The 26,378-nt window shown below is 55.3% G+C and overlaps 1 protein-coding gene across 4 annotated transcripts; it reads left to right on the top strand.

Moving 5' to 3' along the window:
- The first annotated feature begins 2,054 nt into the window (after positions 1-2,054).
- KIFC3 (kinesin family member C3) lies at positions 2,055-26,234 on the top strand. Of its 4 annotated transcripts, XM_083870160.1 has the most exons (21): positions 2,055-2,825; positions 10,362-10,476; positions 12,115-12,260; positions 13,419-13,566; positions 15,672-15,868; positions 18,886-18,951; positions 19,390-19,533; positions 19,619-19,858; positions 20,069-20,242; positions 20,358-20,505; positions 20,592-20,722; positions 20,814-20,925; positions 21,060-21,241; positions 21,318-21,422; positions 21,642-21,772; positions 22,354-22,477; positions 22,934-23,063; positions 23,173-23,402; positions 24,056-24,190; positions 24,539-24,647; positions 25,116-26,234. In XM_083870160.1, exons 1-21 carry the CDS (start codon positions 2,589-2,591, stop codon positions 25,139-25,141), a joined length of 3,030 nt encoding a protein of 1,009 aa, XP_083726286.1. In that variant the 5' UTR covers positions 2,055-2,588; the 3' UTR covers positions 25,142-26,234. The 4 variants fall into 4 exon arrangements, with proteins under 4 accessions (XP_083726286.1, XP_083726283.1, XP_083726284.1 ...); XM_083870157.1 differs by lacking the exon at positions 2,055-2,825 and having other exon boundaries at positions 9,975-10,476; XM_083870158.1 differs by lacking the exons at positions 2,055-2,825; positions 10,362-10,476 and adding an exon at positions 10,602-10,853.
- Positions 26,235-26,378: the final 144 nt, after the last annotated feature.

The raw sequence follows: 26,378 nt of genomic DNA, 5'->3' as shown, positions 1-26,378 counted from the left end.
CTTTTTCTGTCTATGTTTTTTTTTTTCCTTTTTGTAGCTCTGCTTTGAGTTACACTTGCATATAAATCTGTCTGAATCCCTTTTACCTTTCCCTGAAATGGAGCTAATATAAGTCTGGTCTTCTCTGCTTTGAGCATACAGCTCCTTTTAAGTGCAGTAATGATCCCAGTGGAGCTAACACCCTGAAAAACGCCAGACCACCTTTTGGGAAGGGACCACAGAGAGGTTCACAAACCTATGGATGCCCATGACAGCACTTGTTAGCAGCAGCTTAGGCTGAGCTCAGGCTCAATGACCTTTTCCTTTCTCATTCTTTCCTCTTTACCTGTTCTGGCTTTGGGATGAAACTTGCCCACTGTGGTTCATGCTCCAGGGTGAATGTCTAAGGGAGATCGGTACAGTGTCAGTGAGATGGGTTTGATCATCTGCAGAACTGAAGCTTAGAAACCTGTGCTCTTTCATGCAGTATTCTCTGCTTTTAGAAGCTTGAGATGCATGAGAAGAGCTGGAAGTCAAACAGTTGAAGTCTCAAAATTTTTTTCTTGGATAAACTGGAAGAAATTTGAGAAGAAATGTAAACAACTGGAGAAGTGAGATAAATCAAGTGGGGATGCCAGGAACACCCCTGCCAGCTCTGGGCTATGACATCCTGGGGACAACCAGCGTGGCCCAAATTGCTGCACACGGTTTTACAGACGCTCCTCTTGCAGACCTGAGCTCAGCGGGACGATCACTGCTCCCTCCCCAGCTTTATCTGCCAGCAGCGGAGGGGAGGGTGGCTCTGCCTCCCACGGCGGGGCTGCTGCTGCGGGGCTGGCTGAGCATCCAGGGCATCCTGCAGCCTCCCCGCGGGTGACCTGCACCTGTCCCGGCCTGAGAATCACGTGGACGGTCCCAATTTGCCCCATGGTGAGGTCACATGAGCTGCCCCATGACGCTCTGCCTCGGCAATAACCGGAGGAATGAAGAGCAGCCAGACCAGTTACTCATTGTAGATAAGAGGCTCTTTTGTGCTGCAGCAATGCCGATATCCCGTGCGAACCCCTCGGCTGCCATGGTTACTGCGGCTCTGGCATGGAGAGGGTTCTGCTCTTCCCTGCGCAGGGCAGAGCCCGGAAAACCTGCACCCTGCCCCAAAAGGAGGGGAGGGGCTGCAGGGAGCCCTATCTCACCCGGCATCGCGATGATCAGAGCTTCTTGCCGACGGAGGCTCTGCCCTGCCACTGGGCATTACGCTCTGGGCTTTCTAAATTCCTCACTAGTCGCCTGAGATATTATTTAAAAAAAAAAAAAAAAATAGTGCTGCGGCTTGGGTGGGCAGAGACCAGCTATGCCCCATTTCCTGTTTTTCTGGCATTAGGAGCAGCTTGACCTCTTGGCACTCTTGATTTTTGCACTAATGCTCTTCTCATTAAAGTGCTTTCCTGAGCACTAATTAGGGCGGTTTTCCTTTTGTAAATTAGCCTGATACGATCTGTGTGTCTTGGCAGACACCCTCGGAGCAGGAACCCAGGGCTTTGCGTTTGATCGCTGTTTATTTTGCAAATCTCCCGAGTTTCAATGTTCTTAACTGCCTTCTAGAAAGTGCTGGCAGGTGGAAATTAATGGGAGGGAAATGGGGCTTTCCAGCTGGCCTGCCTTAAGAAACAGGAGACTTTTTGGTGCTACAGGGGCCTTCCAGTTGCTGTGGGTTAATGGGGTGCTGTGGGCACACAGAAGCTCCTTCCCGTCCCATCTTGGCATCCTTGCACAGTGTGCAATGGAGGAGCAGGGCTGCAAGGAGAGGCACTGCCTCAAGCAACCTTTCAACAGGCAATAGGAAAAAGAAAATCAAATTAACACATTCATTTTCTGCAGTTCAAGCACTTCTTGTGACCACAGGAAATGCTCAGACCCAAGCAAACCCATGTAAAACTGGATGTCTGCGGACAGAGGGAAGTCCACCTGTCTGCCACTGCCCCTAAATCGGTGGTGTCAGCAATTTGCTGGGGACCAATGGTGCTCAGGAGGGGATGGACTTTAATCAGCTCTCATTTTCTTAATGCACTGGCAGATGGGAGCAGAGGGGACGGTGCTCTCTCCATCTCTGGCCACGGGTGGGATAGAACCACAAGAGGTGGGCTGAGGAATTCAGTGGTAAAGGCAACACTGGGTGCAGGAAGCCATCCTCTGCCTTGGATTGCTGGGGAGGCTGGTGTGAGTGGAGCATTCCTGGGGAGCCTCACCACCCTGTCTCTGCAGCAGCACTGGGACCCTTCTGGGACCAGGCACTGTTAGGGACCATCTTTATCATAGCATTTATTGGTCCATAATAAGGGAAGGGGTGAACTGCAGGGAAGCTCCACTCAGGGACCCCTGAGGCTGGGACAGAATCCACAAAGCCCCTGATGAAAAGACAACGATTTTCAATGCTGGTGTGCCAGCCCTGGGGCACCACGTGTGGAAGAGCACGGTGAAGGATCCCACCCCAGAGAGCTGCTGCCAGCATCAGCCAGCCTGGCTCGCTCCTGGTGTCTGAGAGGGGCTTGAGGAGGGGTTCCCACGGACAATATCCAGATCTCAGCACCCCTTCCCGGCTGTGTTGAGCCATGCACACTCTGTGGGTGCTGGCAGGACTGTCGGTGCAGGGCTGGAGCTGGGGGAGCAGCGGGAGGAGCAGGATGCAGCCTGTGGAGAGCATCCCTGCCCACGGCAAGGAGTGTGAGCACCACAGCCTCGAGGGCTTTTTCTGCAGACCCATGGGCACCATGAGGAGACTCACCTGTGGAGGAGGATGCTTCCAGAAAAAGTGCCCACGGCCAGGGTTGGCCTGGATGGCTCCGCAGGTGAGAGCAGTGGTGGGGGCTGGGGGAAAGCAGGGCACAGTCTGTGTCAAAATCAAAGGCTGAGGATGAAAACCAGCACAATGCCTTTGGATTGGAGCTGTTTTCATGAAACATCCCTGGATGTTTGCACACAGGCTCTGTGTTTATTTTGCTATTGCTTCCTAGGGGGTTAATTCAGCTGCACATTTTGTCTGGTGGGCTGAAGGTGAGGAAAGCTGAATAGAGATGTCTGAGCCCCAGAGAGCCCTGGTCCCACCTCAGCTGAGATACTGAGTACCTTGGCCACATCTTGCTCCCACCTTGTGTACCATTTCCTTCTCCATCTCATCCTTATTGTTTCACCTGACACCTCTCTTGGATCTGCAAATGGATGTGAAAGCCCAGGAAGGTTTACATGAGGCTCCCAGCAAGCTGGCAGTTATTCCATGTCAGTCTGCATAAACCCTGCCCGCGCTGCCAGCTTTCCCTTAATGTCTCCTTGTTTTTCCAGTTGTGAGCGATTGCTGAAGGGATCTCCTGGCAGAGAAGACTCAGGTTCACCCTTCACATCCCGTTCACCTCTAAGGCATGAAAATCTGGGTGTGGGTCTGCTCCTCTCCATAAAGAGAAATTAAATCTGCTCACGCGGCGCCGGGCGCAGGCAGCAGAGCTGGAGCGTGTGGCTGTTTAATATTCATTGGGCGTAGATGTAAAACTTTCCTGTACTAAAATAGTCTTGCACAGCGCTGTGCTGCTCCTTTTTCCCTAAGCCTTAGCAGGAGGCTGGAATTCAATGTTTCCTTTGCTTGTCTTCCCCAATTTCCCCTGGCTCAGCCAGAAGCAGAAGACCCTTACTGGGTGTAAAGCCTGCTTTGAGGACAGATCCTGGCACTGCGTCTGCAGTTTTTAATTCTGTAGTCTGCTGAGAAAGAATTTTTGAAGCACCAACACAAGAACGAGAAATTTTGCTTTTGTTTGAGTTTCTGCAGTAGTTGCGCATCTATTTTTGTGTTAACAGGAAAACACAGTTTTTCCTGTAAAATTTTGGCAGGTAGATTCATTAATCCCTTTGGTGACTCACCCTTAACTGAGTGCAGTTTTCTTCACCATCTCATTTGCACCTTTGAATTAAGTAAAAAAGAGGATCTGGTCCAAGTTAGGTCCATAATAATTAAATCACCATGAGATATGCTCCAGTAAGTTAAACTAGAAAGACCTTAGTGTTTTTCCTTGGTGAGTGGGAAGCTGTGATAGCATGGGGTGGGCTGGAATGCTCCAGCTCAGTGTAGATAAAAATGGGGAAGAGATCACCCAGCAGTGAATGGAGGCAGTAGGAGCATCCCCGCAGTGCCAGGGAAATGGGGACTGGATGCAAATGGACACCCGGGCGGGGCCGGGCCCAGGCTGTGCTGAAGGATCTGTGCTGATGTCCCGCTGTGAGCAGTGCGGTGTGAGCACTGGGATATCCATTATCCACGGCGGGTGTCAGTGATCCACGGCAGGATAATGTTTCCGTCCCCCTGGTGCCAAAGATGCAGAGCTGCATTGTCCAGCATCCAGCACACCCCGGCCCTGAGGCTGGAGCGGCAGGACCGTCCCTGCTGAGCATTCCCAGGGCACAGAGAGGTGACACGGTGTGAGCCAAGGGCCGGAGGGCCGGAGTGCTGTACCCGTGCCAGGATGGACTCTCAGCGGGATCTCGCAGGTAGCTGGATATCGAGCAGCCAAAGCCGGTTAGCGGGAAAGCTGTTTAATTCCATGGGTGAATATCCCACCTCATTTGCATATTCATCCCTTTGTTGGGCGCAGCTCTCGCGATGCAGCCAGGATGCAGCTGAGCCCATCGCTCAGCACAATAGTTTCCTTCGCATGGGTGCATCCCTTTATGACCACAGGGATATTTCCCTCTTCCCTGCAGAGGCTCTCACTGATTTACCTCTTCCCATGCCTAAATCAGCTGGATGTTATTAGTGAGCCCTGCATTCCTTCAGCCCCTGCCCCAGCATAGCACAGCCATTTACTACAGCTCCAAAACTCTATTCCCTAAATTATTCAGAATTACTGCTTTTGCTTCATCTCTTCTCCAAAGACAAGCACAATTTGGAGGGCACTAAAAATAAATGGGTTTGCTGAGAACTGAATCTATTTCTTAAAGAGATGGCTCCCCTCCTTTCTGCCTGTGCAAAGGGAAACCTGCCTTTGCACACCGTGTCACCAGTGTCACCCAGCCAGGGTAACAGGTTTAGTGGCATTGTGGGGGCTTGGCTTCAAGGAGAAAATGAGCACCAGAAGTAGTAAAATCCTTAAAACATCCCAATTGCCCACCTGCAGCTTCTAGCTTCAGACATTTCTTTGGTTAAAAAGAATTGCAGAAAGCACCCAAGTCCCCAAGCAGAGGGTCCCAAGGATTCCCTGTAAGCACTGGCTGGAGGAGTGCTGGTGGGCTTCTTCCAGATCAGGAGGACCAAGATCTCCTCCTGGCAGTCAGGCATCTCTCCAGTAAAGCTGGAATTTTTATTTGCTGGATGAAATGGCCTGGATGGAATTTACTTGGTGTCAAGCTGCCCCCTCTCTGGGTCTGCTCCAGCCAGGATGGGCATCCCCCAGTCAGCAGAGAGGGTTTAGCCTCAGCAAGGACACCTCGTGCTTATTCTTAGCCTTGTTTCTAAGAAGTGCTTTATAAGCAGGAGCCTGTGTTGATTAATGCCATGAAACATTAATGACTTAGGAGGTGAGCTGCAGTCCTCCCACAGAGCAGCTCCCCACTCCCCAGCAGTCAGAGAGGCACAAGATGAGCCCAGCGCGGTTTTGCTTGGGCAAGGCACAGGCATTAAAGCCAAACACAAGCTGTACCTGAAGCCAGCTGAAAAATATGACAAAGATAAAAGGTAGGTAAAAGGGAGAAGGAGGCTGAGGTTTGGTTAGATGGTGTGCACTGAAGTCCGAGATAAGAAATTTGGAAGGGTGGAAGAGTCACCCACCCCACGGCTGCTACATCTCACATGGCACTGCCCTGGCTGCCAGCACAGCAGAGGTTTTGTCTGCCTGAATGCAGCAGGTTGAAAAAGGTGTTGCTTTTGCCGTTTGCTTGATCTAGAGGAGATTTGCATGGGGGACACAGGCAGAGCTGAGCCAGGCATGCAGCAGCTCCCAGCTGGAGTGGCCAGATCCTTGGCTGTGGACAGGCTCTGGGCTGCCCTGGGCTGCCCAAACCCAGCCTGACTGGCTCGAGGGGCTTGGCCAAAGTGCTGAGCTGCAGAGACACCACCGCCAGCCAAAGCAGCATCCCAGTGTGCTGGATTTTGGCAGCGATCCTTGAAACACCCCTGCCCAGCTCCTGCTCTCCACCCAGTTCCACACAACCCTATCGCAAGGATCAGAGCCTGGGGGTTGAATTAATGCAACTAGGGAACTTTAAAATGGATATTAAACTTCTCAGGAGCATGCTAAGACTTAATTAAGACTCCTGTCATTGTGTGAAATGGCAGTGTAGGAATGTAGGAATGCAGGGGGCTTGTTCCTGCTTTGCGAAGCATTTCATGTCAGCTTGGCAAACCACGTCTCAGCAAAGCTGAGAAATCCCCTCACCTCCTCAAGGTGGAGCAAAATTAGAATAATGAGCTGGTTTATAATTAATTGTGCTCTGGGGACATGTTCTCACGCTGTCTGATGCTTCTGGTGGGAACTTTCTACAGGGAGCATCCCAACATACAATAGGTTTCAGGTATCAGGTGTGCTCCCGCCTGCATTCCTAGACCGGGTTATCAGGTTGCTCGAAGGGAGAGTAGGAGGAGTTACATTTTTTCGAGCATTTGGGGGATTTTTTAGCTGTTTTAGAGATGTAGGTTAAATATTTGCTCAGGGCAGAACAAACACCCCATACAAAGGGCCCCACTGGGTGATGTGTTTCGATCGCTGGAGCTTCCCTGCATCCAAGTGAAAGGCAAATTAACCTGCCTGACTTCACCGCACCACAGCAGCGATGCTTTTCAGCTACAGCACAGGCTGGGCTAAAAGCAGAGCTAAACCCGAGCCAGGGTCAGTGTCCCCGGGCAGTGTGCCCCGTGGCGGGCAAGTTCAGCTTTGTAATGGGAAATATCCGTGCTGTCCACGCAGGGCAGATGTTTTAGCACTGATGGTCATCGATGTATCGAGCCTTCCCATACCTGCTGGGCGCCGGCGGGAGGTGCCCTGGCGGCCAGCCCCGCTCCTCGCTGCCGCTCCTCTGCCTGCCTGCAAAGCCGCATTTCTAAAAATACCTCCAGCGATGTCGTCAGCCGGTGCTCGCTCAGGTCACGGAGACGTGACAGCCAAGAAAAGGAGGATGGGAGCATCGCTGGGGGACCGGGCTGAGATTATCCCAGGCAGTGTAGGTGAATCCCTGCCGGGAGGGGGGCACCAGCAGGACACCTGCAGCCTGCACAGGCTCCCGTCTGTGCCCCCTGCCTGCAGCCCCCCAGGCTGTCCAGCAGCAAGTGGGCATCCCCTGGGATCCACAGTGCTCCCTTGAGCCAAACAGCATTGCAGTGCAGGGAAGGGGAGCTGGTACCTGGCCAGCAGCCTGTATCCAGAGTAACCCCACTTCTGGATCCCTGGAGAGCCTGTTCCTGCTGTGCTGGGGCTGCCAGAGAGCCACGCTGTCCTTGCCAAAAACAGCCCAGAAGCTTGGGGCGGAGGGGGGTGAGTTTTGTAATGCCCACAGGTGACTATTTGAATAGGGCTGTTGGCACAGAACCCTTCCTGCATCTCAGATTTTGCTCCATGCTTATTCATTGAGTTATTCTTCTAAACTGGGGAATTCACGCATCTGCTTGCTTAATGTAGACTTACTTGATGTAATTGATACAACTTATGTGCTTTGCATAATTGCAAAACCATTATAAACCTGAAGCATTCAAAAGCCAGGAAATTACTTACCAGTTAAAGTAATTTACATAAACATTTATTTTACTCTTTACAGCTCATAAATGAAGTCAGCGATGATACGGCTTTACAGTTGCTATCGGAAAGGGGAAAGTAACTTTCTGTGTGTCAATATTATCCTGAAAGCAGCCTCAGGAGCTGCACAGATAATGGGGTACTCATGCAAATTAGACACTCTTTAGGGCCTCTGTGGGTAAATGTGTGTACATATGGGTGTGTGTCTATAGGCACACACACCTATACCCATCCATGCCAGGATCCATGCTGGGAATGCCCATAAACCTCCAATGAAGGGAAGGGGAGGCTGGGAGGTTTTCACTGGCTACAGAGGAATGACAAGTGCAGTGCAGAGCTGGAGGCAGCTCCAGGCCAGGATGGCATTGGCTTCTCAGGGGCAAGTTTCTGTGCCAGGGGCATGGGGACATGGAGGTGACCCTTCACAGCCCCCTTTCTCTGGGGTGAGGGGCTAGAACAGCTTGTCTGCACCCCACCAGTGACTCCCTGTCACCCCCACCCATGTGGCTGGCTCATGACAGGGAGTGGAGCCATGTCTCATGGGGGGTCTCTGAGGATGTCCAAGAGGGACAGGCCAGGATGAAAGGACAAGGCTGAACCCTGCTCCAAACCTGGCCAGGAGTGAGCAAAAGGCTGGGACTGAGTGTGGTGAGATTGGAGGTGGAGGACACGTGGTGTGAGGGGAGTGCAGCACGGGGCTGGCATCAAACCCAGCTTTCCCAAGGGACAGCCACTCCTGCAGGCCCACAGCAGTGTGGGACACAGGTCAGGCTGCCATCAGGCTGCGGATGTGAGCCATCAGCACAGGGCACCCGCTGCCACCACCACGGATGCCAAGTTCAGCTTTGTAATGGGAAATATCCGGTACTGCCAGTTCATTACCCTGAACAAGTCATGAGTGACTTGTGTCACCCAAACCAGCCATTACTGTGAGGGCTGTGTGTGCAATACAGGGAGGCAGATACAAATCACACCCTAAAAATGCGTATATATTATATTCAAAGCAGGATTTTCTGTTGCCTTTCTGACACCAAGGCCTTTGTAGAGGTCTTGGCCTGTCAGGCTGTTTTCTCCATGCCTCTGGGTTAGAAAAAGGTTGTTTTTCATGTGATATTTGTATCCCTGGGCCCGATGAGCCTGGGGTGCCAACTGGCATTGCTGCCAGTGGATGTTTGGGAGCGGAGGGGATGTGGCACTGTGAGGAGGGCATAGTTTGGGTAGGCAGGTCCTTGGTGTGTACGTCATTGGTGCCACTGTCCCCATGGTCCCCCAGGGTCCCTGTGAGGAGTGATGCCAGGAGGGGTGCACAGATGGGATGCAGTTACACTGGGACTCCCTGAAGAGCAGCGGGCTTGGGGTGGGAATGGCAGAGACACACCGGGAGTACCCGGGACACACCGGGAGCCGCCAAGGGAGGGTCAGGGCAGCACGGCGGGGGCGGGCCGCCCTGGGAAGGGCACGGGGAACACCGGGGCTCCCCTGTGCTTCCAGGGCTCTGGCCAGAGGCGCCCCGGGGATGCACCGGGAGCTCTCCGCAGCCGGGCCGGGCCGCCCCTCCGGAGCCCCGCGCCCCCCAAGCCGCCGCCGCTGCCCGGTGCGGGAAGGGGAGCCCCGCCTCCGCCGCCCGTCGGGGGTTTCACGAGTTTCCCTGGCAACGAGTGCGGGGCGGGGCTCGGCGCTTCCGTTACCGAAGTGCCCGAGAAGGCGGGGACGGGCCGGGGCCGGTGCCGGGTGTTCCGCTGCTGCCGCGGCCGCCGCCCCGCGCCCGGTGAGTGGCCCCGCGGGGCGGCACCGGCCCCGCCGGCACAGGGGAGCCGGGCTGCACCGGGGCTCCCTTTGTCTGCGGGCTGGGAGCGCTGGCACGGAGCGCCCGGGGCGCGGCGGGAGCGCGGCCCCCCGTTAGCCCGCGGCGGGCGGTGCCCCGGGAGCGGTACCGGGGTGTGCGGAGCGGGGCTGCGCCTCCTGCTCGCCGGCACCGGCACCGGGACCGCCCCGGAGCTGCGGGCTCGGGAGCCGCCGGTCGGGAGAACAAGGGAGCCCGCGGTGGGCTGGGCGGCTCCGTGCCCTGTTCCCCGCCGAAGCGGCCCCCGGTGAGGTGCGGCGGGAGAGGAGCGGGGCGGGCGGGGCCGAGCGGAGCGGAGCCGTGTGCGGGAGCGGAGAGCAGAGGAGCGGGGCGGGCGGAGCGGTGTGCGGGAGCGGAGCGGTGTGCGGGAGGGAGCGGAGAGCAGCGGAGAGCAGCGGGCGGTGCAGTGCGGTGCATTGTGTGTGCGCGCTGAGATGCGGTGGGTGCGGTGCCGCCCGGGTGCAGGGCTGCCCCTGGTCCCGGAGTTCCTAACTCCCTAAAGTCAGCCCCAGCCCGAGGTTAGGAGGGGCCTGGAGAGGCTTCAGGAATGAGTAAATTAATTACAGACACCGTTTATGTCACATCCGCTGGGAGCACGGAGGGAGCCCGGGGCTGTCGCCTTTTCGAGAGCAAAAAACGGGATTGATGCAACTTCCTGCGGGTTTCGGGAGTCGGAGCCGGTGTTACCGTCGTGTTTTGCTCCAGAACGTCCCACTGGGGATTTACAGCTGGACGCTGGGGCCGGCTGAGATGTCCGTCCTTGCGCTTCTCCGCAGAGCTGCTGCTGTACCCGGGACCCCCGTGCCATGATCACATCCCGCACCGCCTGGGATCTGGGGTCCGGGCCCTCCGCCGGAGCCGCCTGGAACACCAAGGACCTTGCCCCGGCCGGTGAGTACAGCGCGGTGCCTCGTCCTTGCCCCTTGGGGCTCAGCCTGCCGCGCTCACGCCCTGCGCACTGGGAAAGGAGAGGCTGGGAACAGGCCAGCCTGCATTTTTCACATTTCTTTCCGGATGAAGGTCAAGATTTGAGAAACGGGGACTCAGAAGGAGGCACAAAGCTCTGGGCAGCCAGCTGGTGAGAAGAGAGGGCTGCCTCCAGCTCCCTCCTGGCCCTTCCAAGTGGGAAACTTAGGGAGAAATGTTAAAATTTAACATGTAAGATAGAAAACAGAGTGATCTGCGTGGCAGGGCGAATTCCCAGCCTCTTCCCAGCCTTGGTTCCTTGGAAGAGCTCCTTAACCCTCCCTGGCTCACGGACCCCATGGGTGAGTTTAGTGGGAGTTTTCCTCTGTGGAAGCTGAGCTGCTTTGCCGGCGGGCGGGCAGCTGCCTGCCCCAACCTGCCGCCGCTTGTTGGGAAACAGCCCTTCCCACCTCTCTCACCAATGGTGCTGAATGGGTTTTGTCAAAGGGGGAGGCTGAACCCCCCTATTTGGACTGGTTTTGCTCTTGGCTTCAGCATTTGCCATCCCTTTGTGCTGGCAGCCACTTCTCTGGGCACAGCTTCTTCTCTGGCACTCAGGCCAGTCCAGCCAAATGCTGGTTGGCATCAAAGCCTCCAGAACCAGGTTTTCTCAGCACTTTTTCTGCCCAACGGCTGCTCCTGCCTGTGCTGGAGAAGTTATTGCCTGGGATGGGGAAGTCATTGCCTGTTACCCGGGTATTCATCAGTACTTGGGAAACACTCAATTTTCATGGCGCGCGCAAAATGTTATGGATAATTAGAGGATGGAAGGAAGTCCTGAGTGATGGACTCACTTCATAAGGGCACATCTCCCTCCAGACGTTGCTTCCACTCCTGGCCCAACTTCCTCTGGATGGTTTGGGGAAAAACTGCATTATTGAGGTTTGGCTTGTGAGTGATTGATTTTTTTTCCCTGCCAGCTGGAGAAGAGATTTGGCCACCTGCAATGGTGGCAGTGCTTGTGGCAGACAGGTGGGGAGGGGGCACAGGGTCCCCGAGCAGTGGGATGTAGCTCTCGCCAGCTGCTTTTCCTGTAGAAGAGGAGGACACAGCCATGGGAGAAGGCTTTTTGAGTTGTTGTTTCCTTCTGTGTGGCTCAGCAGGACAGGGAAGTGCTGCCCTGGCTGCTTTTGGGTTTGGCTGCTTGACAAATGAAGGAAATATTTGGGGGCAGTGGAGGGAGGTGACGCTGTCAGGGTCCGTCTGTCTGGTTTTGGTGATGCAAGCTGGCTTTGGCAGCTTTTCTGAGATAGGATCACAGGAAGTGGAGCAGCTTGGCAAGGGGTAGAGCTGGGATATCCTTGGTGGGGGGACAGATCTGGTCCTGCAGAGGCCAGACAGAAGCTACACCCTGAATTCTCATTACTAGTCATTGGCAACCAGTCTCCACCCCCCGGAGGGCTAGTTTTTCTAATTAACATAATTAACATTTTTAATAAAAGTCATGCACTGTCGCTGCCACACTAGTGTGGTGGCGGCAGCAGGGGTTTGCTGAGCTGGCCAAAGGCTGTGTCTGTGCTGGGCTGCCAGGTGGATCCAGTGATGCTCTTTGCTCCATCCCAGGCCGTGGGCAGGACAGGCTCAGCACTGGGAGCGGAGCAGGCGCCTCTCCCCGTGTTCCTCTGCTACCAGCACTGCTTCACCAAAAAATCCTCAGCGTGAACTGGCCGGACGCTGCAAACCCCCGTGGGCTCTGCCGGGCTCTCCAGGTGAGGAATGTTGAGCCAGCCATGGCATGTATGGGGAGGGCAGTTTTAGGGTGATGGGGAGGATGCCCTGCACCCATCTGGGCTATCCAGGTGGGAACCAACTGGTTCCCTCCCTCACCAGAACCAGTTTGTGTCTGGACCCCAGCAGCGTGTGCCTCAAGCAGAGCTGCTGCCTGGGTGGGGAGAGAAAAGCATCTCTGGGGAGTCAAAAGCCATCAAAAATGGGGAACAGTATTCATAACAGAATAGTATTTTCTGTCACTTATGGGTCCTGTTGGGAGGAGAGCTCAAGGCAAAAGTGTGATAAGAAAATGCAGTGCTGTGAGGTGGTGTTTGTCAGTGGGATGGAGGAGAAGGAGGTGGAAGGATGCCACGGCCAGGGCCAATGTCAGGACACCATGTACTGGTGTAGCTGCCACTAGTTCATTCCAGGCTTCAGGCAAAACATTCAAATTCGCCTTCTTTGAAAAGAAGGAAAGCATCTTCTTATCACACACCAGCCTCAATGAATTCCCTTTGGCAAAACCCTTCTGGAGTCTCAGATGTAGAGGCACCGCAGACACGCGGCTTCTCCAGGAGGATGCTGCCGCCTCCTTCCAAATTACTCCCAAATTGCTGGCATGTACCAAGTATTTGTCCCTCTGCTGCAGTGAGGTTTCCCTGGCATCATTGGCCTGTGGGGTGATGCCACAAGCTCTGAGATAAGATTTAAGAAAGAAAAGGCATTATTGTGAGGGTGAGCTTGGCTGATCATCCCCTTTTATAGCAGCCTTATGAAAGCTCCTTTCACATTTCTTCTGATTTTCTTTTGGAGCTGGGCTGCATCCACAGGTCACGTGCCATGCCTGCAAGTCAGAGTCTTTATTCTTGAGGCCATAGAGGGAAAAATAGGAGATATTCAGAATAACTCTGTGGCCAAGCTGAGCAAAGTATTTTATGTGGAGAACTAAAAACATAAGTTCATTGTGGCAGCTTCCCAGCACAGACCTCCCTTGGAGGAAGGGTTTCCCCAGGCTCCACTCTTCTGTCTTCTGCACTTCCCGCCCTGCTCACTCCTCCTGGCCAGTCCCGTGAAGTACCAGCTGCTGGCACCGTGTCCAGCGTGGTGTGGGCGGTCGCTGTCTCAGCTCCCTGACCTGTTTCTGCTGCTGGCCGCAGGCGCTGCGGGACACGACGTGCAAGCGGCGGGAGGAGCCGCGGCCCCGAGCCCCGGCCCCGGCCCCAGAGGAGCCGCCTGCATCCCCCCGTGAGCCAGAGGCTGCCGCAGCAGTGCAGGCAGCCTCCACCATGAACCTGGAGAAACCAGGTAAGGGGAGAGCAGGGGTGCAGTGCCGGGCGCTCAGGAGGAGGGATGGGGTGGGATGGAATGAGGGCTTGGGATCTCCAGTGGGTGTCGGGGAAACCTCTCCTCTTTTGGGGTGCACATAGATGTGTGGCTGTGCTCACTGTAGGAACGGGTCACAGTAGAAATCCAACACCAGCCAGCTGCTGGCTGGTGACAGGGACTGATGAATTATTGAGCTGGATGAACAGAGCAGGTGAGCTCCGATGAACTGTTGTTTCCTCCTTCTTAAGGAAAATGTAACTGTGTGGAAACGCTTGCAGGGTGCGTGGCTGTGCCAGGGTAGGGAAATCCCATGGTTTCTTGTCTTTCTCCATCAGGATTGAATTGTGTGAGCTTGTCAGGGCACATCTTGGGAGCTGCTCCTGGCCTGATCCCCAGCTGCATCCCAGAGCAGCTCTTCAGGTGGGGTTATGGCCAGGAAGGGGCAGGGGTGCAGGAGAAAGGGAGACTGATTGACAGTGGTAACAGGCCAGAGCTGATGAACTGATATCTTTCCAAATGGCCTTTTGAATTTTGCAAATTTCTGCATTTATGCCCTGCCTGCCACACTCAGACCATGCATGACCACCAATACACCTGCCCAGGGGGAGATGTAACACAGGGCTGGTTGGCGTCTGCTCTCCCATGGATATTGTCACAGGAAGAAGGTGCTGGAGTGTGGAGGAAGTCATGATCCATGGGGGATTTTCCTGCCTGGCAGTTTGACTTGCAGCTGAGTGTTGTGGCTCTCAACCTGGCTCTGCCTTGGGTGCCAGCCCAGGATTAGTGTGAATGATGTGTGCAGATGTGTAGTGTGTCCACAGGAGCCTGGTCCTTCCTGTAATTTCATCTTATCGCTGCCCAAGGGGTGAAAGCTGGCATTCCTGTCCATTTTGGAGATTTCGGGGTGGGTTTTTTAGGTTTTTGTTTGGGCTTTTGGGTGTTGATTTTAGAGAGAAGACCACGGTCCCCTGCCTGAGCTGGGCTGAGCTTTCAGCATGGAAAGAAAGAAAAGCCAGCACTTTTGTGGTATCCAGGCCATGGCAGGAAGACACAACCTAGTCATCACTTCTGCAGCCGCTGCTGGATAAGTCTCATGGTGTGCAGTCAGCAGCAGAGTTGTGGTTTGGTCCCAGCATTTCATCTTTTTGTGCATTACACTGCCTCCTTAACTCCATTTAGGGGTAGAAAAATCTGACTCACAGACAAAAAAGTCTCTCTTTTTCCCATGAAGCAGGCAGCATCTTCCCACAGGCAGGGTGGTGATTCCCAGCACCAGCTCCTGCCTGTGAAACCTCAGGTTTCTGGTGGCAGTAGATGAAATCCACGGCAGGCAGGGAAGGGCGCCGGGCAGCCGGGATCCTGACCGTCAGTTCTGCCACTGCAGTGCCTCATCCCCACATTGGGAATGAGTCACGCCAGCTCATTGCTTCTTGGGAACTACCAGGTCATTTGGTAGGCTCTGATGTACGGCCAGGTTGGCTTCTGTCAGCACTGGTGGCTCTATTAACATGCAGAAAGTGATGTTTAAAATAATACTAGGAAGGTTAGAAAGCCAAACACACAAGGATTAGGCAATATGGCCATTCAGGGTACCTGTATAATTTTAATTTTGCTTCCATTATGTTTGTGTGTAATGACGCAGACTTTAATGACATGATCACACACTGCTTTTCCACCGGCACCTGCTCATTCAGAAGAAAGGATGCCGGGGTGAATCAGCGTCGTGCTGAAGGCGGTTGTTATCTGACCGAGGCAGCAACATTTCAGCTTGTGATGGGGCTGGGTCATGGTGCAGTGGTGTGGGCAGGTGCTCTGTGTTGCGCCCTGGGATGCTCTGCTGGCGTTGGCAGATCCCTTTGGCTCCCACCCAGCTGGACCCCACTGCTAGCCAGGCCTGCTCTGGTGAGCACCCTGGCACCCAGGATGTGCCTCTGACACGTCACTGCACTCTCTGGGACTTGTGCAAGTCCAATTTCCTGCATTCCCATCTCCAGCTCAGCCCCTGGGGACTCCTCATGGCTGGCATTCTGCTCCCCAGTGAGGTGGCTGTGTCCTGACCAGCTCCATCTTTGCTCACGCTGCAGGAGGGAGGCTCTGCAGTGGGAAACGTGCCAGCCTGCCCACGGCCCGGCCCTTCCCCGTGATCCAGGAGGTGATGGCCTCCATGGCACATCTGCAGAAGGAGAAGCTGCGGCTGCAGGAGGAGCTGCTGGAGCTGCAGGAGAAGCTCACTGCCCAGGAGAACAATGAGCTCTCCCTCTCTCTCCAACTGCAAGGCCAGGTATGGGGGGACAGGGTGATGCAAGGGGTCCATCAGGGTCTTCAGCCACAGGCTGTGGCTTGGCTGGAGCACTGTGGCATGCAGTTAGTGGTTGACTGCCCTTGGAAGGAGTGTAGGATCTCCATCACTGAGCATCTTCTTCGCTGGGTGCTCCTGAGCACTGGCTTTGGCTGTGCCTCCTTTGGGATGCTTGCAGTCCCCAGTCATAGCAATGCGGAGCAAAGCAATACACACCCCCTTGTGCATCCAAAGGAGATCAGTTTATTGTAGAAATCACACCCTTTATATACCTTTTATCTCTACCTGACACAACTGACATCAAACCAAGACCCAACAGAACTTAAGAGAAGGAAGGCACCCATTGGCTGGCCCAGCTGCAGTGCTGCTGTCCGGGCGTTCTACCATCCAGTCACTTTTCTGCTCATACACTGTCCACCTGTCCCTCCAGCCTCCCTTCCAACTGACCCTCTCCTCACTCCTAACTGCCTCTCACCCCTCAACTGACTTCCAACCATCCGGCCTGCAGCTGTGCCTTTCCCATAGGGCCTTCTGGTCAGAGTAAACCTTGAACACTTTTACAATTATAAACCAAATCCTGCATCTCCCCGCTGTTTTAATTAAGCAACAAAAACCTACTAGGAAAACCCCAAACTATTTCTAAGACATTAATAACAGTAATAACAGTTCCAACTATAGCAACTTTTCAAAAACTGTAACATAGGCATATAACATTGTAACTATATACACATAGAATCAGGGTGGTGTGGCCTTGAGGGAATCCACTTAACTTGGTGGCCTGTAGAGACACAAGCATAACCTCTACCCCGTATCAACAAGTCCAGTGGTCCTTTCCATTCTCCAGTCTGTAAGTCCTTTATCATCACAGGAGATTTTGGATGAGCCTTTGTGTCAAAGGAATATTGCCTTTCACGTGCTGTTTGTCCTGTCTCATCACAATTTAAAAAATTGAGGACATATAAGGCCTTGGCTAATCTATTGTGAGGGCACTCCAACTTTCCCTCTTTTTGTTTTTAAATACGAAACCAAACACTACACCCAATGACACCGCAATAGAGCTGACAAGGGTGTGTGGCTCTGTGGACATGACATAGCCACGAGGGCTTTGGGCATCAGGATGCAGCTCTGCACCAGTCATCCATCCACTCAGCACAGGACAGCTGCTGCAGGGTCAGCTTGTTAGACCGACCTAGCAGTTTAATTTTAGTGACTTCCAGCAGGTGGAAAGTGAATGTGAAGGCACAGAGTTGTCTGATGAAGGGACAGGTTTTGGTCACTGTGACACTCCCCCTCAAAACTACCTCCTGCACTGATGCAGGCACATCCTCAGCACGAGTGCTTGGGTTGTTCCAGGGACATGGAAATTTTGGCTGCTCGTAAAGAGATTTGCATGTGGCTGTTGTGGAAGCTGTTACAGTCAGGTTCTGCTTGTTCCACGGGTGTCAGAAAGGAGGAGGTAATTGTCCTGCATTTGGTTGGCATGCTCTGCATGACACAAGCGTGAGCACAGCGGGATCTGGCCCCACGCTGGCCAGTTCGGCAGCAAGCGCAGCCAACACCAGCCGGAGTGAAGAGCTGGCCCAAACTCCCAAAGCTTTGGGATGGCCGGGCCACGGCTCGAGCCAGATCCAGCTGCCAAAGACTCCCTGTCACGTCCAGAGAGCAGGATACAGCTGGAGATGCCCGAGCAGGTAGGGGATGGAGGAACATTGACGTTTTTGGGCGCCACAGCACAGGGAATGGTGGGCAGGCTCCGGCGTGTGCGCCGACTGATTGGGCTGGCGGCTTTCCCGGAACAAGCCGCGACTCTTTTCTTCTCAGTATCTCTCCTCCCTTAAAAATACTTATAAAAATAACTTAATAATTTCCCTCAGTGGATATGGAAATGGGGTTTTCCCACTCAAACGCTCGGCACTCACTTGGCCCCCAGCCAGAGCCAGGGAGACTTGCTGTGGAAGGGGGGGATTCCGATCCTGGCTGGGAGCAGCCTCCTTTCCCCAGCTGTAGCTGGGAGCTCCAGCCATGCTCCAGCTTCCAGCTGTGCCCAGCACAGGGCACACGGAGGGACTGCCCACCCTGCTGCCATCTCTGCAAGGGTGCGGCTGAATAATTTACCAGATTAATTACAGCCCCATGTCAGCACACCTGCATTGGTTATTAATCAGCAGTTCCTAAATTATGGTTCAGGGAGGGCCAGTTGCTTGCTGGTTATTGGGATGGGGCAATATCCAGGTGCGTCCCAGAGTGGGGTTTGGTGGCTTTCTGGAGTGGGGAAACTGGGAGCTGGGCTGAGATCTGGGGAATGGTGATCAAGTGAGGGAGAGAGCAGGTGGGCAAACCCCTCTTCAACACAGCCCATGAGACTGCTGGCTTCACCAAGCACTCACTGCTGCTGTTTATTCCAATAACTGCATATTTTGGGAGAGTCTCACTGGTCTCCACACAAAAAAAGGTTGAGGATTTTTGAAACCCACCTGGTTTTGCAGGGAGGGCAGCCTGGTCCCGTGAGATAGGCTGATGCCCAGATAGGGGTTGATGGAGAGCATCATCCCATGGGACTCAGACAGGTGGCCTTCTTGAAGAGCTCTTGCTCCCTCTTTGCACCAAGATAACTTTCCTAGAAAGAAAAATAGAGAAGGTAGAGCAAAGCTGGTTGTGAGGGCAGGACAAGGCACTTCTGGCTCTTCAAACACAGTTATGGATAGGTTTGTTTTTTCCCTTCTCCAAAGATGATACCTTTTTATTTTTTTTAATAATGGTTTCTGCTGATGCTCAACATGGACAAATTATACCCATGGTTGAACAAGGTCAAAGCAAAGCTTTCATTAATGCTCATTATAATCAGCTCGTGTGAATCAGGTGCTCAGAGCCAGGTTGAAAATTAAAGCATAACGAAAGTGTGAGCCAGCCTGGATGTTGATGGCTGGGGCAGCACTGCAGAGTCTCCTCTGAAAGCTGCTGAGGTGCCTCTTTTTGGTTAACCTGGTCTGTGTTGACAGGTGGAAACTCTGAAGGCAAAGCTCCTGGAGCAGGCGCAGGAGATCAGCCGGCTGCGCTCGGAGCAGGTGAGCTGCCACTGGGATGGGCCTGAGCCACCCTTGCCCTGAGGGACACTGGAGCTCTGGGTCACTGAGGAGGAAGGGGGAACACAGGTTGGGCGGAGATGGATTAAACCTCCCCAGGGTCACAGTTTGGACTGTGCAGGCCAAGAGACACTGAGGAACAAAAGTGTGTGATTTTCTGTCCAATGCAATGTCATACTGGTGACCCTAGGGCTGTCACCCTGTGTGGGAAGTGAAAGCCCCTCTGTGGGTTGGGACTCCCCTGGGGCAGCAGGAGGCTCATCAATGCAGCAGGCTGAGTGATTCCCAATGGGGCAGGCAGGAACTCCCTGAGAAGGGCACACTGAAGGCTACTCCATGCAGTGGGCTGCGGGATCCATGAGGGCAGCAAGCTGGGCTCTGTGGAGATTCCATGTCCTGTCCCATCCCCTCCCGGCACAGGGAGGCACAGATGCAGAGAAGCACCGGGACCTGCTGGCGGCCGAGAACGAGCGCCTGCGGCAGGAGATGAAAGCGTGCGAGGGGGAGCTGCGGGAGCTGCAGCGGCAGCAGCAGGCGCCGTGCCGGGACTGCCCCCACCTGCAGGTGGGTCGCCGGTGGTGGCGATGGTGGTGGCAGGGTGACGGGCCCCTATGGGTGGCATGGCCTTGGCTGTCCTGTCCTTTGCCAGGAGAACACCAAGCTGCAGGAGCAGCTGTCCCAGCTGCAGCAGGAAGCAGAGGAGACGCGGGCCAAGCTGGTGGAGCTGGACCTGGAGGTGCAGCAGAAGACGAACCGCTTGGCTGAGGTGGAGCTGCGGCTCAAGGACTCCCTGGCTGAGAGGGCCGAGGAGGAGGAGCGGCTCAGCCGGCGGCTGCGGGACAGTCAGGAGACCATCGCCAGCCTCAAGTCCCAGCCCCAGCAGATAAAGGTGAGCTCTCCATTTTTCCTGGATGGGCTGGGTGCCTTATGGTGCCCTGTAGGTGCCCTGCAAGTGCTGTCTGTCTCTCTGCCCTGAGCACATTAGCACAGCACCATGATTCCGTAAATTATCTCCTTCTGGGCCAGCAACAGCTCCATCCCAGGCCCTTCAGGTGCTGTTTCCTCAGTACAGCCCATCTGTGGGTGCTTTCCTCTGCAGTACATCATCAAGACGGTGGAGGTGGAGTCAGCCAAGGCAAAACAAGCCCTGTGCGAGACCCAGTCCCGAAACCAGTACCTGCAGGAGCAGGTCGGGATGCAAAAGCAGGTGCTGAAGGAGATGGAGCAGCAGCTGCAGAGGTCCCAGAAGACGGAGGCTCAGCTCCGAGCTCAGGTCTGAGTGCGATAGGTGTAAATCATTCTCTGCATGCCTGGTGCTTGCCAGGTGACACGGTGTGGCAGCAGCTGGGCACACACTCAGTGTCATCCCCCGCTTGCTCCTCTCCCAGATCATGATGTACGAGGCTGAGCTGGAGCGAGCCCATGGGCAGATGCTGGAGGAGATGCAGGCAATGGAGGAGGAGAAGAACCACGCCATTGAAGAGGCATTTTCCCGCGCCCAGGTGGAGATGAAGGCAGTGCATGAGAATCTGGCAGGTGAGGCAGGTGCAGGGGGCTCACAGGGTTCCCTGACTGGTGTTGGGGTGTCATCATCTGCCCCTCACCCTGCCTGGTGCCTGCAGGTGTCCGGACCAACCTGCTGACGCTGCAGCCGGCGCTGCGCACCCTCACCCATGACTACAACAACCTGAAGCGTCAGGTCCGGGACTTCCCCGTGCTTCTCCAGGAGACCCTGCGCAGCGCCAGGGCCGAGGTGAGCCCCCCTGGGAGCACCACCCAGCACCCCTCCATGCGGGGTGGAGGTGCTGGGGTGTCACTGAGCCACTGGTCTCCGCTGTCCCCAGATCAGCCAGGCCATCGAGGAGGTGCACAGCACCAACCGGGAGCTGCTGCGCAAGTACCGTCGGGAGCTGCAGCTTCGCAAGAAATGTCACAACGAGCTGGTGCGGCTCAAAGGTGTGTGGGGTGTGGTGTCCCTGAGTTGGGACAGGAGGGACATGGGAGCATCACCATACGGTGGTTGGGTTGGCTGCAGGATGCTTCAGCCCACCTGGTGTTTGATGGCTGACTCCCTGCTTCTCTCCTCCAAGGAAACATCCGTGTTTTTGGGCGAGTCCGCCCCATCACGAAGGAGGATGGGGATGGCCCTGAGGCAGCCAATGCTGTGACCTTTGATGCTGATGATGACGCTGTCCTGTACCTCCTGCACAAGGGGAAACAGGTGTCATTTGAGCTGGATAAGGTCTTCCCACCACAAGCATCTCAGGAGGAGGTGAGTGCTGCCGTCCACACTGCTGGTGTGAGGGGGGAAGGTAGCTATCTTCTCCTCACTCTCCCATCTCGCCCAGGTGTTTCAGGAGGTTCAAGCCCTGGTCACCTCCTGCATTGATGGCTACAATGTCTGCATCTTTGCCTATGGGCAGACAGGGGCAGGAAAAACCTACACGATGGAGGTGAGTTTGCTTGGCTTCATTTCCATCTTCTTCCTCTGCTTCCCACCCTGCAGTGCCCAGTCTCATCACCCAGGCTGGTGGCCAGCTCCAACCTGGTGTGCACCAGTGATGGTCACTGCTGCTCTACCACATCCCCCTGGGCTTTGCTTCTGCTCAGAAAAAATACAGAATAAAGTGCCAAAGGGTGATTTTTGCCCATTTGTCACCTCAATCCTTCAGGGGACGGCAGCAAACCCAGGGATCAACCAGCGGGCCCTGCAGCTTCTCTTCTCCGAGGTGCGGGGCAAGGCGGCCGACTGGGACTATGCCATCACTGTCAGTGCTGCTGAGATCTACAACGAGGCACTCAGGTACAGGAAGGGGAAGAAGCTTTTTTTGGACATCACCCCATCCTGCTCTCTCCCATGTCCCTCCACCCCTGCCTAGGCCTCAAAGCTTGTCACTGGACCCTGGATGCTGCATTTGTCCCTGCAAGGATTTATTTTTAATTTACTTGGTGCACACTGCCCTTCCCATGAGCTTCATCACTTACACAGACTCCCAGCTGTGCCACCACTCCCACTCTCTGGCCCTGATGCAGTGGTGGGGGCATCCCCTTCTCCTCCCCTCCCCTGCCCACAGACACTATATTTAGGAGTTTGTAACTGGGAGCTGAAACATGAGAAATATTTTCCTTCCTAGTCCAGCCACAGCAGGGGAGGAGTCTGGGAACACATCCATGAGAATAACCAGGAACAGGAATGGGAGCATGGTCTGAGTTGGGTGAGAGGAGGCACATGGGAGCCAAGAGAGTTAAGGTCTATAAATAGGATGTGCAGCTTTCCTGGGAAGAGATGGCTGCTCTGGCAGTGTTGGCACACAGCCCTGAGTCATGGAATGGATGCCAGCACCCCCCTGGGATGGGAATGATAATGGGTTCCATTTTGCCCAGGGACTTGCTGGGGAAGGAGCCGCAGGAGAAGCTGGAGATCAAGCTGTGCCCTGATGGCAGTGGGCAGCTCTACGTGCCTGGTCTCACCGAGTTCAGGGTGCAGAGCGTGGAGGACATCAACAAGGTATGGGGAGATGGGGGTGGCGGGCACAGGAGGGTGGCAGCAGGGGTGCAGTGAACTGGGGAGGGGTCTTTGGGGGGGAGGGTGTGACTCCTGGATTTGGGAGCATTTCTGAGGCCATGGGGAGCAACAGAGACCAAAATAGGTCCCTGGGTGTGATGTGACGGTCACTGTCCCATGGGATGAGCCACAGGGGGTTAAAAATAAAAGCGTGGGGCCCAGAATGTTCCTGAGGGATTAGTGGGATGCGGCTGTCACTGCAGTGCCCTCCCTGTCACCCCCTGCCTTTGGTGCATCACTCAGGCTGAGACCTGACAGCCGTCATTACCCTGATGGTCCAGGCACCCCATGGGGGGCTGATGCTCAGGCTACATCCCTGGCCATCCCTGGATCACAGGAGATTTGTGGTGGGACTGGGGCAGGTTGGCCTCACCCCCTCAACTCCCTGGGCTCCCCCAGGTCTTTGAGTTTGGCCACATCAAGCGGGTGACAGAGTGCACCAACCTGAATGAGCACAGCTCTCGCTCCCACGCGCTCCTCATCGTCACCGTCCGCGGCCTCGACCGCAGCACGGGGCTCCGCACCACAGGTGGGTGTCACACAGCAAACCCTCACTGAGGCACCTGGGCTGTGGCATCCCGGGGCTGTGCAGGGCTGGGCGCTGATGCCAGCCCTGGGGTTTGGCTGTGTGTCCTCAGGGAAGCTGAACCTGGTGGACCTGGCGGGCTCGGAGCGGGTCGGGCGGTCGGGCGCGGAGGGCAGCCGGCTCCGCGAGGCGCAGCACATCAACAAGTCCCTGTCGGCGCTGGGCGATGTCATCTACGCCCTGCGCTCCCGGCAGGGCCACGTGCCCTTCCGCAACTCCAAGCTGACCTACCTGCTGCAGGACTCGCTCAGCGGCGACAGCAAGACCCTCATGATGGTGCAGGTAGGGGCTGGGCACCCGGTGCCTGTATCCCCATAGCCAGGCAATGTGATCTCTCCAGTTGCTTCTTGCCCCAGTGCTGAGGGAGGCTGGAGGCAGGAGTTGGGCTGGAATCAAGGAACAGGGCTTGCCCATGGGACATGTTCCAGTCTGTAATCATGGTGCAGCAGCAGCTCTCTCCCTGTCTCTGCACCCTAGACAAGGCCAAGGAGTGGGAATTAACTCAGAGGTCCACAATCCTGCCCTCCCTGCCTGCATATGGATGCTATCCCTATGGGCACAACCTCTTTGTATATTGTCATCTCCCCATCCCCTCTCTTTCTTGGAGGACTTCAAGCTCTGGCAGCCTTTCCACCCCTGCCCTGTGATCCTCAACTCCCAGCTGCTGGCACTCACTCTGAGTCCCCATGGGGGCTGCTTGAGGCCTGCACCTGCCATGGCTATTCCCGGCTGCTCCTTGCACTGGGGCAGTTGGTGACAGGGAATCCAGCTGGCTCAGACACTGACCCAGGCATGGATGGACAGGGCTAGCCTGGGAGGGGCAGGTTAATAATAGCATCTCACTGGCCAGCAGCAGCGGGTTTTCTAGGGGGGAGCCCCTGGGGTGCACAGGCAGCTGCCAGGGTGACTTTGTGCCTTTTCCTCCCTGACCACAGGTGTCCCCTGCCGAGAAGAACACCAGTGAGACGCTGTGCTCCCTGAAGTTTGCCGAGAGGGTTCGCTCTGTGGAGCTGGGGCCTGTCTCCCGCAAGGCTGAGCTGGGCTCTTGGCCCAGCCAGGAGCACCTGGAGGTACTCAAGACACTGCTGGTGCCCTTTCTTCCTCTTCACCCTCACCCCAGGGATCCTCCCTGTTTTGCCCCCACACATGGTCCCCAGAGCTATTGGATGTTCCCCTAGAGCCGCCTCCACTGGGGACAATCACCTGGTGGGATGCAGGTTGTCCCCAAACTGCAGTGTCCAGCCAATACTGCCACCTTGGCTGTTCCAAGCCCTGTTTTGCAGCAGCCCCATGGTACCCCCGAGAACATTTGAACACCACTACCCAGGCACGCTCTATCTGCCTGTGAACCCATCCCATTTCTTCCCTCTGGGGCCTGGCCTGGGCTGACTCTGAGGCTTTGTCCCCTCTCCTCCCAGGGTGACTCACCGGGTTCCACAGCATCACCTGGCCGGGGCCACGCATCCCCCAGCCCGGGGCAGCTCTCCAGTCGCTCTGCCTCCATCCGTAGGAAGCTCCAGACCTCAGGTGGGTGGTGGGACAGCTTGAGAGCCCAGACAGGGTCCCTCCATCCTGGGAGGCTCCAGCTGCCAGCCCATGGCAAAGCCTGCAGCAGGAAGTGAGCAGCTCTGTAGTCAACTCATTAGCTAATGACTAATTAGCCGTGGTTAGCACTTCCCCAAGAGTGCCCTGGTTCAAAGGCACTGCTGATGGCTTGGGGGACAAGGGGAGGGCAATGCCACCAGGCTGAACCTCTTTCCCCTTTGATTTCAGCCTGACTTAGGGGCAGAGGGCTGACAGGTGAGTGCCTGTGGCTGGTGCTGGTGGAGGGCTCTGCTTTACCCTGCTTCCCTGGCAGGGCAGGGCTGCTGGACTGTGCAGGGATGCTCCTGGGAATGCTTGTGGTGCCACCTCCTGCTACAATGCCCCCTGACAGGGCTGGGGCACTGGTGGCTGTGCCCCTGGCTGCTGTAACCTATGCATGTCTCCCCTTAGGGAAGCTGAGGCCAGTCCCCCTGTGATGAGTGCCAGCCACAGCAGCAAACCTGCTGCAGGACTCAGCCCCTCACAGTGACACAGACTGCTGCTGGAAGACATGAAGGCTTTGGTGCCATTTCCTTGGCCACCAGGACCCATGACCAGAGGGTGATGGCACCTCTCACCATGAGCAGCATGGGGTCAGGGTCTCCCAGCAGCCAGCCTCCCCCTCTCAGGGTAGGGGACAGTGGTGCTGGGCAGAGATCTGCCCTCTCAGATGCTCAGTTCTGTGAGTTTATTTTTGCTGGACAGATGTTTTTAGTCAGAGCAGGGAGCTGCTAGGTGCTCCCTCCATCTCTCCAGCTTTACTTTTACAATGAGATCTGGCTGGAAGGGGTGCACAGACCCAGACCAGCCCCTGGCCCTGCCTCTGCTGCTGCCATAGGGCCAGCCTGGCCACAGCTCCTGCAGGACTGTGTCTGGGCAGCTGCCCAATGTCTTTCAGAGCAGTGCTTCCTCCACTTTAAGCCACAAAAAAATCCCAACAGCTCCTTTCCCTGTCAGTTTCTCAAGCCCTGTTGTTGCATGAAGGCCCCCGGTGCTGTGCATGAGCCGAGCTGCTCTTCCTCGTGGTGCTGGTGCTGCCAGGGCCCCACGCTGGCACCAGGGGGGATGGAGCAGTCTCGAATGAAGCTATTGTAAAGTAATTTACCAGTTGTCTTGTCAAGAGAGATCACAGTGTGGTCAAGATGAAAGTGTTTGAAATATTTATACCTGTTTACATGGTCTTGGAATGGAGAACTAGTGGAAAACAAAAGACCCCAAACCGCCAGCCCAAAAGCCTCTTGGCTTATGTCTGGGGATGGTGGTTGGCAGGGGCATGGGAGGGAATGGCACTGCCCTTGGACCTCTCAACACCCACCTGTGGGTACATTTCCTCCTGCTGCAAACCCCTGCTGGATGCACTGATGGCTCTTTCCACCACAGCCCTCTCCTCTCACACTTCCATGGCATATTCTATTTAAAAACAAAAAAGGGAAAAATAAATTTAGCATTTTGTAAGATTAGATGTTTCTATGTATTTTAATATTAAAAAATATCCTGTTTTGTAACAAAACTTATTTTAAATAAACTCTTAAAGCCAGTCCTCCTGTGCTGCACTGTTCTTGAACCCTGCTTGAGGTGGGGTGGGTGCTTCTTCCCTCCTCCCAGCATTTCCCATAAGTCTGGAAAAGCCCATCATATCCTTCCCCTTGCAGCTGCCCCCGGGGCCAGCCTGGC

The sequence above is a fragment of the Zosterops lateralis genome, assembly GCF_965231275.1.
Source record: "Zosterops lateralis genome assembly, chromosome: 12".
Classification (NCBI taxonomy): domain Eukaryota; kingdom Metazoa; phylum Chordata; class Aves; order Passeriformes; family Zosteropidae; genus Zosterops; species Zosterops lateralis.
The sequence above is the reverse complement of the archived record's forward strand: the minus strand, read 5'-3'. Positions and strand labels throughout refer to the sequence as shown.